General features: G+C 48.3%; 1 protein-coding gene across 1 annotated transcript in view; it reads left to right on the top strand.

Annotated features, from left to right (window-relative positions):
- Nucleotides 1-5547: 5547 nt before the first annotated feature.
- IREB2 (iron responsive element binding protein 2) overlaps nucleotides 5548-11593 on the top strand; it is a 44950-nt gene continuing 38904 nt past the window's right edge. The window contains exons 1-2 of the mRNA XM_032391922.1: nucleotides 5548-5619; nucleotides 7045-7134. Coding sequence (XP_032247813.1) covers nucleotides 5601-5619; nucleotides 7045-7134 — 109 coding nt within the window. The 5' untranslated portion in view covers nucleotides 5548-5600. The remainder of the gene's footprint in view (nucleotides 5620-7044; nucleotides 7135-11593) is intronic.

The raw sequence follows: 11593 nt of genomic DNA, 5'->3' as shown, positions 1-11593 counted from the left end.
GCTAAAAGGATGACGCCAAGGACCCAGTTTTCCTCTGTCTCTTCTCTCTGTTTGCCACACTCTTGGTTCTCTTCTCAGTTTCCCCACAGTGGCCCCCACAGCTCCAGGCCCACCACGGTGGTGGTGGAATGGCTGCAGTAGCCCCAGACGTCACCACCTCACTCCCCACAACTTCTGGAGGAGAAAGGGAGGCTTCCTTTTCTCAGCAAGAGTGTTGTTGTGACTTGTTGCTTCTAATGATGTTAATTTCCAATTCCTGAGCCGAATTCTGAGTCCAGTGGTGGACCTGTGCATGGGGAGTGGGGAAGGGTCGAATTACCCAAAGGAAAATCTTCATCGTTTGGGCAGAAGAAACAGAAAATGGATATCAAACGTCCGCAGCGCTGGCTGAGAAAGATCCTGACCACAAAGTTTCTGAGTTCAAACGCTACTGCCTCCCGGTAACATTGTTTTCTGGCTCTTTGGACACAGGGTCAGAGCTCCTGTGTCCTGCCTGGACTGAGAGATAAGCCTGGAGCGGTCCGGCAAGCCCAACTAAAGCGCATGCTGCAAACAATAGGCCGGTATTCTTCAAGAATGTCAGTGCCGTAAAGGAAAATGAAAAGCAGAGGAATAGTTCCAGATTATGGGAGATAAAAGAGGGGTGATATCTAAATGCAATGCTTGATCCTGGATGGGATTCTGGATTATTGAAAGTAGTTTCTAGAAAGGACAATATTGGGACAGTTGGCAAAATTTGAATATACATTATAAATTAGATAATAGTATTATAGCAATGTTAACTTTCCTGAACTTGATCACGTCACTGTGGTTGTGTATGAGACTTTCCTTGTGTTCAGGAGATACGTGATGTAGTATTTGGGGTTGAGGTGTTGTGATCTCTGTAATTTACTCTCAAATGGTTCAGGAAGAACTAGACTAAGAAATAATGAAGATGGGTGACTACACTTAGCAATACTGTATTGTTACTTGAAAATTGCTAAGTGAGTAGATTTTAAAAGTTCTCACACAAAAACATAACTATGTGAAGTGATGGACGTATTAACGAACTTCATTGTAGTTATCATTCCCAAATATTTATGTTTCTCAAATCATCACATTGTATACCTTAAACTTCTACAGTGTTATATGTCAATTACATCTCAAGCTAGAATATAAACAAGTAAATAAATGCCGGCAAATATTGAGGATCTTATGCAATATATAAATATATAGAGAGAGATAAAGCAAATGTGGCAAAATGTTAACACTAAATAACGTGTGTGATGTGTGTGAGAAAGTTCATCATAATCTTCTCACAGTTTCTGTATCCTTTTTCCAAAATAAAAAGTTTAATTAAAGGAAAAGAGATGGACCTGCACAGGACGCTGATCTAAGAGCCACTAAGGTATCACCAGAGTGCTAAAAATCGTAGCAGAAAGGTAACTTGAAAAAAATGTATTATTAAAACTTCTCTTTGAAGAATGCTGATGCGATTGGAAAAAAAGGCTGGGACTTAGGTAGAGAGATGAGGTTCCCAAGGGCAACCTGCAGGGCCAACAGACGGTCACTGTCAGGGTGTGGCCTCTTTGGGAAGGTCCTCCTCTGCTCTTCCCCTGTGAACTTCTTCATCTCTCTTCTAAATAAAAATTAAACACATATTTTCTAAATGTTGAAAGGAGAACCAAATGATTAGCCTTTCTTTTTAATCTGGTGTTACCAGCTGTACGACCTTGAATAGGTCATCTCATTCATTAGGCAGACATTTATTTGGTACCTACTCTGTGGCAGGCACTGTTTTAGATTCTGGGGACAGCATGGGCCCTCCCAGAGGGTATAGTCTAGTGACATGTGGCAGACACTGGGGGTTGCCAACCCCACCGATAATCCTCTTCTTCCTTGCTAATAAAAACTCCAATTTTGGGGATGGCTGGGTGGCTCAGCCGGTGAAGCATCTGCCTTCAGCTCAGGTCATGATCCCGGGGTCCTGGGATCAAGCCCCGCATCGGGCTCCCTGCTCAGCCAGAAGCCTGCTTCTCCCTCTGCCTGCCACTCGCCCGCTTGTGCTCTCTCTCTCTGACAAATAAATAAGTACATCTTTAAAAAACTAAATAAACAAGTTCATTGAGATCTAATTCACCCATTTTAAAACCTTTTTATTTTGTGATCATTGTAGATTTAAATGCAGTTGTAAGAAGTAATAGAAATGCTGCACACTCTTCACCCAGTCTTCCCCAATGTAACATAGCACAATAGCAAAATAAGGGTATAGACACTGATTCAGTCCTTTGACCTCATTCAGATTTCCGCTCCTTTGCCAGGTGTGTGTGTGTGTGTGTAATTCTATGTGATTTTATCGCTCATGTGACCATGGCCACAGTGAAGATACAAACCATTTCCAAGGATCCCTCTTGTTGCCCTTTTATAATCAGACCCGCTTTCCTTCTAGGTTGCACTCCGTCATCCCCGAGTCCCTGGCCAACCACTAATCTGTTCTCCATTTCTATAATTTCCACATTTTCAAGAATGTTATGCTAATAGAACCATACTGTATAGAACCTTTTCGGATTTTTCTGGGCTTTAGGCTTTAGGCTTTTTTTCATTCAACCTCGTTCCCTAGAGGTCCACCAGGTTGTTGTATCATAACTTTCTTCCTTTTTATTGCTGAGTAGTACTCCTTCCTGTGGATGTACTACAATTTGCTTAACCATATGCTTGTACCATATTTGCCGCTTAACCGACTGAGCCACCCAGGCGCCTAAACTTGTTTGTTTTTAAAGGCAATAATGAGTCCAGCCACAGGACACACGGTGATTGATCTAAGTTAGTGCTTCTCATTGGAATCAAGACATTCAGAAAATGGGAGGGTGTTTTTGGTTGTTACTGTGGTGGGGGAGCACTTTTGACAGTTAATGAATGTTAGGCTGCCTGCACTCCACAAGACACAACTGCACAAGAAAGAATCAGACAACCGCCCCCACCGAACACGCTGCCAAATGCTTCGGTGGGTGACATACCCACACAAACAGAAAAACAATAACAACAGATCTGTTTACAATTATCTGAGCCTAAAACTTAACGCCATTTACAAATAAAAGTAATTTGTCTATGGTTTTAATGTACACTGAATTTTCCAGGTATGCAAATGTTGTGTAAAAAGAGGAGAGGGTGTAATTTACTTCGTTTGGCACTTTGCCAAGAATTGTTCACTATTTCAGAAAATCGACAGTGACAATGCTTCCAATATTTGAGTCACTGATATATTTTTATTAGTCTCCACCCACGGCATATATATTATGTATGTGCATTTATCATTTATGCCTTCATGATATATGTTTATGCACAATATATTTAGTCCTTATTTTGAAATGTCAAATGCAAATAAAAACAGTTTAATATTATATTCTGTAAAACCATTATAAGTAGATGCAAGCTTCTGAAGACATCATTATGTCATGTAGTATAGACATGCCTGCCTCCTATATATTGTAATATTTTCTAATAAGTTACTTCCTTTATATTACAGTTAGGGCATCATGTAGTTTATTTATTGTTTTGTGTAAGTCATATTACCCGTGAATTTCATGCCAGGATAGTAGAGGAGACGTTACCAAATCATATGCCTTGAAAGGGAGTGTTGGGTTTGATGGGGTGGAGAAGAACTGATCTAATTTCTGGTCAAAGAGAGGTCTGCAGAGGGGAGGATCTTCAGGAAGACATGTTCTTTGGTAAAAAGAGAGAGATGCTCTGGGGCCCCTGGCTGGCTCAGTCAGGAGAGCATGTGACTCTTCATCTTGAGGTTGTGAGTTCAAGCCCCATGTTGGGCGTGGAGACTACATTAAAAAATAGTGATAAAAAGAGAGAGATGATCTGCACCAGTTCCCCTTCTGCTTTGGGAAGTTGTAGGACACCATGTTTCTGTATGATGTGGTCATCTAATAACCATGAGGTGATGGGCTGATGATGATTTGCTGCAGCGGCCCAGGAACAGTGTACTGTGGATTTTGCCATGGGAGATAATTACAGGTCTGTATTGTTTAAGCCACTGTCCGTTGGGTATTCTTGCATGCAGCTAAAAGCACCTAACTGGAATGTGGGGAATATAGTAAATCAGCAATTACAATCAAGTGTAATAAAGTGCATTATCTACAATATAGGATAGGGAAGCATTTCTTTTTTTTTAAGATTTTATTTATTTATTTGAGAGAGAGCATGAGCGGGGTAAGAGACAGAGGGAGAAGCTGGGGACTTTGTGGGACTCAATCCCAGGACCCTGGGATCATGACCTGAGCAGAAGTCAGATGCTTAAGTGACTGAGCCATCCAGGAGCCCCGAAAGGGAAGCGTTTCATCAGGTTCCCAAACCAGACTCAGGGTTGGGGAAGGTCAGCAAATATTTCCTGTAGGAAATAATATCTGGACTACGGACTGAGGACGAGCAGGGGTTAGCCAGACAGGTCATGACGTCATCACAGTCAGAGAGGTGATTCTGCCTAAAGAGGTTCCCTGGAAAAGGTGAGGAACCATAGGTGTGAGATACCAGACCATGAAGGACTAAGTTGAACCTGTGAGCTTGTTCATCCGTCAAGTCCTGAGTCACTTGGTGGCCGTGTACCGCTGGGTAAGTTCCTGAACTGAGTTTGCTCATCATCGTGAAGGTGAAGATTACAATAGTACTCATGTCCTGGGCTCTTTCTGAGAAGACTGTCGTTCAGACAGGGAGGGTTCAAACTAGAGCGGGGTGGGACCCGGCGGTCCGGCTGGAGAGGTGAATAAAGGGGAAACAGATTGGGGTTTGCACGGACAGGTCTTGGGTCAAGGATCCGAGGTACAGGAGTCAAGGACGACGTGCGGGTTCCTGGCTTGGACAGCCGCCGAGGCAGGCACGACGAAAGGACTCGTGGGTCTGGGGGGGGGGGGATGCCGAGTCTGGGGTGTCTGTCCTGAAGGACACACATCTCCGGGCCCGGGAGCTGTAGCCCGGGAAGCAGCAGCTAACCCCGAACGAAGCCAGAGGACCGGGTGGGGCGTGCCGGGCTCGGGGAGCAGGGGCGCAGGGCAGAGCCCTGGGGTCTACGGACACCCCGACGCCGAGCGGCGGGCCCAGCCAGAGCAGCCTTCGGGACAGGAAGGAAAGAACCAGGCCAGCAGTCAGGGCGCGGAAGCCGACGGCAGGGGAAGGCCTGAGCACCCGGCTCGGCCCGCGCAGCCACGCGCCCCAGACCCGAGGCGGCTCGGCGCTGGCGGCCGCGGGGGCCGGGCGCTGAGGGCAGCGACGCGGGGAACCCTCGCTCCGCGGCCGGCCGAGCCGAGCGACAGGGGAGCCGGCGCGCGTTCCCCCGGGACTCGCCCCGCAGCCCGCGCCGCGCGCCCACGAGCACCGCCTCCCGGGAGCGCCGCCCCGCGTCTTTCTTTGTTTCCACGTCCGGAGATCTCGCGACAGTCGGGCGGCAAATCCCGCGAGCGCAGGCCGGCCCGGCGCTGCGGCTCTCGCGGTGTTTGCGCGAGACTGCCCCTGTCCTGCTCCCCCGCCGCCCGCCCGCCTTCCGCCCCTCTCCCCGCCCGGCCTCCCCCGCCTTCCCCCGCGGGCCCCTCCGCGCAGGGGTACTATGGTCTCCGGCGATGGACGCCCCAGGTGCAGGTTAGTGCCCGCCCCGCGCCGCGCCGCTCGCTCCCCTCCCCGGGGGCAGCTCGGCCGGGGCCCTCGGGCTCGGGCCGCGCTCCCTGGGGCCCCCCGCCGCCCTCGCCCGGCCCGGGCCTGCGCGGGGCCCGGCGCTGCCCGCGGCCGCTGCTCGGCAGCCTGGGCCGGGGTCGGGGGGGCCGCCCGCCGTCCCGCCGCCCCCGTCCGCGGGGTCGGGCAGGGTCTCCTTGCTGGGGTCCCATGGGCCGCTGCTGGGCCCCGCCGCCCGGCCCCAGCCCCTCCCTCTGCTGCGGGCCCCGGGCCGGGGTGGGGGGCGGTCAAGGCCGGACTCGAGTCAGCCGGCTCCGGGCGGCGCGCTGCGGCGCTGGCTCTCCCCACCCCCTGCCCCCCTGCCCCCCTGCCCCCTGCCTCTCCTGCTCTCCTGCTCCCCTGCTCCCCGTCCCCTGCCCTTCCTCTTCCCCCTCTGCCCCCCTGCCCCCTGCCTCTCCTGCCCCTGCTGCCCTCCCCCATGCCCTTCCCGCCCCCTGCTCCTCTGTCCCCCCGTCCCCCCTGTCCCCCCACCCCCAACACGAGAAGGAACACTCATGCTCTCTGAGGCGGCTGTGCTCCTGCCTTCTCCCTGGGCTCAGGGGGCTCCCCTCACGGAGGGTCCTGCCCACCCACAGCGATGAGTCTGCACAAAAGACCTGACCTGAAGGCTCTTCCCCCCCCCCCCCCGTTGGGGGGGGGGGGGGGCCCCCCGGGGGGCCCCCCGGGCTCATGTCGTGCAAGACCAGAAAGACGTGTTCCCTTGGCAAGAATCTGCTGATTTACCCAGATAATTTTGTTCATTCCTACCTTCAGTCTAAGACCTAGTAGTCTTCCCTGCTAAGTTTTGTGTTTTGGTGTGGTTTTGCTTTTGTCCATGTTGAATGCTCTGTAAAAATCTGTCTTTGGATTATTTTTTAAAAAACCAATCCTTGTGACAGTTGTCAGGTTCTCAGATTGTTCTGTGTGTACTTAGCGTTTTTCAGTACTTCAGTACTTCCAAAAGGCCTGTACGTCATTTAAATCGTTCTTGTTTCTCCTTCCCCGGTATTCTTTGTTACCACATTTCAGGAGTTAGTTATCTTACCTGTTTTTATTTGACAAGAGTCACGGTTTGAGCTGTGTTGTCCAATACAGTGGACCCTGGCCATGTGTGATTGTTTAAATTTAAATTAATAAAAATTAAATTTTAAAATTCAGTTCCTCCATGGCTGTAGCCACATTTCAAGTGCTCAGTAGCCACATGTGGCCAGTGGCTATCTTACTGGACAGCGCAAATAGAGAACATTTGCACCATCGCAGAAAATCTTGGACAAAGTGGATTTCCAGTTATTTTCATTTTATTAAATTAAGGTACTTTGTAGCTGTGTTTAATGAAAGTATAATTTTTTTTTTCAGGATATGCCTTTGAGTACCTTATTGAAACATTGAATGACAGTTCGCATAAGAAGTTCTTCAATGTACCTAGACTTGGAGGCACCAAGTATGGTAATGTTGCTTAAATTTGAGGGGGTTTGTTTAGTTTGTAATAATAAGAATGCATTTATTAATTTGAGCTGAAGAAATCATTTACTCCCACCATGTTGTAACACGCAAACCTACACATAATCTCTAACATTTTAAAAACTCCTCTTGGGACAACTTTTGTTTGAGGAGGATGCAAGTCCATACCTTAACTTCTCATTTACAAATGTAAGTTAATTTAAGAATAATTTTTTTCCTGCGGAGAAACTATTGCAATTTAAAAACAACAAAAAAGCCTGACTGGTGATACTCTACACCTATTATATGCATGCTTTAATTTTTCGAGTGAACAGCGCCCACGATTCTTTACCTGTCATACCTGAATAGGAATCGCCAGCGGGCCCCCTGATTTGAGTGGTGCTCCAGGACTGGGCATGGTTTACCCGGGCCTGTGCGCCAACACTTTCAGCAGACCTTTGCAGGTGCCTGATTGGGGCCAAACCTTTCACTGAGATCTCAGAAGAGAGAACTCGGCTCAACTCTAGGAAACTGGATGGACGTTTTGACTTTGACACTGGAGCACCTGAACCAGCCAGTGAAGGAAAGACCTGTTTGGAAGAGTGGTTTTTGTTTGTGTGGATTTTCTGGGAAAACTAGTGGGAAAGATAAATGCCAAATCTATTGCAGTGCGTTTTAGAGAGAGCTTTTAATCTTTTCTTGTACTGTTTAATTTAATTAAGAAGATTGCTTTTGTGATTTTTCTGTAGATTTTGATGTATTTAAATATTATAGGCTGCCACTAGCAGTTTTTCTTATATATTGTGAGGAAATTTCAATATTTTGGAGAAGAAACCTGTCTTAGAATTAGGTTGTCTTTAAAAATAAGAGGTTCACCAAAATGAGAGCAGTTTTCTTTACCTTCCATGTTTAGGTGCCATTATTTGTATTGAGAGAGGTTGGTGGTTTTCGTTAAGTGCCATGTGTCTTTATTCACATTTATTTTATCCTTTCACCAATGATGAGTTCGCATTAGTTTTGAAAAGGGAACATCTAAATTGCTTATACATAAGAAAGATTTTTTATTTCACTTTACTTCTAATATCTAGTGATTCTGGCCTGGAAGATTCTTAACCCATATTTTATAACTTAATAAATAATAACATATGTGAGGATATTTTAAAAATTGGGCCTAAGTTCTTTCTGTGGATGATTTGTGAAAGTATGCCCACTTGAAGATGGCCTGTATTTCCGAAATGGGGAAAATTAGTAGAAGACTTTCAAAAATAATTAAAATGCATTGAAAGAGAATGGTTCATGATGTAAAAGCTAAATTTTCTCTGGAAAATAAGTTTTCATGGGCGTTTAGAGGTAACTGAGTTCCAGAGTATCCAGGTTTTTATAACCATGATAAATACAGTAATAACATACCTGTAAATATAAATGCTTTCAAAACAGAAATTTGGTTTTTATTTCCATGGGATTAAAGCCCTGTTTTATTCATGGAGTGGTTATTATGAAAGGCTTATTAATAATTACTAGAGCAATTTCTTAGTAATTACTTGAGGGAATAAAATTTGAAGGAAGAATTGACTTAGGAGTAACTTGAGTAGCAGGTTGTTTTGCTTGTTTATCATCAGAACAGAACGTGTGTGTGCCCTTTTGCAGAGCCCAGACTGAGCGGCCCTGTGGACCTGTGCTCAGGGGGTGTTGCTTAGGCAGTCGCTGGGGTTCGGGCCTGTGCCGGCCGGCTGGACAAACAACCAGCTGTGGTGAGCTCCCTGCTAGTGGAGGGGAGTGTGCTCCGTCCTCTCCTGTCCTGGGGAGGAAAGGCGGGGTGAACTCCCGTCAGCCCCCTGCTCGCCTGTCAGGAATGCCTGCAGCGCGGGGAACTGAAACCCTTCTGTACAAGGACTTCAACGAACGGAGGTTTATCTTTCTCACGAGCAGGAATCCACACTTGGCAGACTGGGGCTGTAGCGCACCAGCGTCGGCACGGACCCCGGAGCCAGGCTTCTCGTTTTCAGTTTTGCTTTCATTCTTTTGGTGGCAAGTGCTGCTTCACCTCCAGGCACTGCCCGTGTTCTAGGCCGGCTGGAGGGGCAGCGGGGAGAAGAGCCGCCGCATGGGCCTGCATCTCCTTGGCCAGAATGTCCCTGGCCGCTCTCCCCTTCCAGGAGGCCGGAGGACAGAGGGAGTAGCCTTCCGGCGTTTATGGGGGACAGCGCGGGGAGAGCCAGCCTGGATTCCTCCTTCCCTGCATACCTCCCCTTCCTCAGTCTGTCTTTCCATGGGGCACAGCACAAATCATTTGATTTCTGCTCTTTTACTGCCATTTTATCTTTTTGCTTCCCAGGCTTACACTCACAGGATCTTTACGGAAGTGGACACATTGTGCTCATTGATTCCATTTTGGTCTTATATAACTTCACTTACAGCAAATCGCCTTTTTAGGGATCCGGAGCTGCCCGTGTGGCCCTCGAGCGCACTGACGGCGATGATGGAGATGTCGAGTAACTGTTACCGTGAAAATAGACCCGTTTCTGAGGGGGAGAAATCACTGCTCCCAGAGAGTCAGAGGCTGCTTTCTGAAGGAACAAGGACTTGAGCTGCTGGTGAGCAGAGGGCTCACAGAGGACAGTCCATGCTCAGGGAGTTAGGGGCAGGGCAGGCCTCATATGGGCGGAAGGGAAGGTGTGGAGGGCAGGACGTGGGAGGGCTGGCTCTCATGAAGCCTGTTGTGGGGACTAGCTGTCCCTGAGCAGCGGGGCCGCTGCTGTCCTTCAGCTCAGCCCAGCCACCCATCTGCCTCCCTGACCTGCAGTGAAGCCAAGGCTGGGTTTTCCAAATCCTAACTTGCAGCCTCTGAAAAAGTCTGTTTTAGGAGTGTTTTTATCGTTTATAAGAAATCAGATTGGGGTTGAGAATCACAGGAAGACCACAGTACAGGCAGTGCAGAAACAGTCTCATTGTTGATGTGTAGGTACAACTCTAAGTAAATGTGCTACTTTGAACAGAAACGCGGTGTGTGTTGGTTTATAACCTTTGTTTGTTTACTTGCTATCTCGTGAACATCTTTCCGTGTCCCGGAATACTAGTACCCGTGCTATCTGATTCTGCTTGGTTTCTGAGTCAGGGAGTGTGAGTTCAGGTAGCAGGGGATGCTCGACTTCTCGGCTGATGGCTGCGCAGTACGGCCCGCGTGGGTGCGCCACGGCTTAGTGAGCAGCTCTGTGAGTGTGGAGGTTGTCACCAGCTCGTCCCTGTTGACACACAGCTGCTCTGTATGTGTCACATTTCAATTTTGATATGAGCTTGTCATTCTATAGCATTCCCTCCACCCTTGTCAACGTTTTTCTTTTCTACTTTTACTGTATACCGTGTGCTCAGTCTTCACCCTTGACATAAGGAACAGAAACTCAAGGAAAGATGTGGCAGTTTGCAGACATCCGAAGATGCAGGCAGAAAGCATAGCGCTCATGGGGACCAGGATTTCTAAGCCAGGGGCTGTTTCTTTTGTCACTTGAAGGCTGCCTGGTCTCTTCATCCCTGTTTCCGTTTGACATCTACCCTCCAGTCAGCTGTCCCTGCAGCCCACTCGTTTGTGGAATGCCCAGGGTGGCCACTGCTGGCCATGAGGTTGTGATTGTCTTACCAGCCAGTTAAGACTGGTTGTCCCCGTAGCCGACTTTTTTACCTCTTGCTTTAGCCTAGTTTGGCTGGGCTTGTCACGTGTCTGTTGCTGGGGCAGTTACCTTGCTAGAAGGAACCCAAGTCCCTGTTTTCTAATCGCGTCTCTGCGTTGGACTCCGGAATGGGCTCTGTGTCGGGTTAGCAATGAAATAATTCGCTTGCAGAGTCACCACCCAGTGCACACCTTTCCAAGCATTACTTTTACCTGGTATGATTCTACTATTCCACGTACAACCATGGACTCACCAACCCTCCACATTTGTCCAAGGTTTTGTTGATTTTATCTCTGCTTTTGTGGACGTTTTCTGTTCTAGATGTGGTCCTTTGGGTGGCCAACAAGAGACACCTGCTACCTTAAGTGAAGAAAGGTTTATTGTCACGATACTGAGCTCCCAGGCCAATGAAATGTGGCTGTATCTCCAAAAAATGGGCCAGAATTGAGGAAGCTCTGTATTTTCTCTCTCAAGGCTTCAGATTTTCTGTGCCCCCTACTGCACTGCAGCCCAGCCTCCTGCCTGCTGACTTTATGTGGGGCCCCAGTGGCAGCCTCGGCCCCTCGCTTAGCTCTGAACACCTTTCTGGTTCAGTCTGTGTCCTGATTGCAAATTCCTGGGAGAGGAATGTAATTGTCCTTGTGTATTTTCCCTCGTGAGGCTCTTGGCCACTGACCCCTGCCCAGGATTGGCTCTGGCTTCCGTGTGGTAGCCAGGGAGGTAATGGGACACAGAGGACTGCCTGTTCCATGGGTGGCTGTTTGCACAGGCCCCACAGGGTGCATCTGCTGGGTTAGCAG

The sequence above is a fragment of the Phoca vitulina genome, unplaced genomic scaffold, assembly GCF_004348235.1.
Source record: "Phoca vitulina isolate PV1807 unplaced genomic scaffold, GSC_HSeal_1.0 scaffold65, whole genome shotgun sequence".
Classification (NCBI taxonomy): Eukaryota; Metazoa; Chordata; class Mammalia; order Carnivora; family Phocidae; genus Phoca; species Phoca vitulina.
Note: the sequence above shows the minus strand (reverse complement) of the source record. Positions and strands in the feature narration are given on the sequence as shown.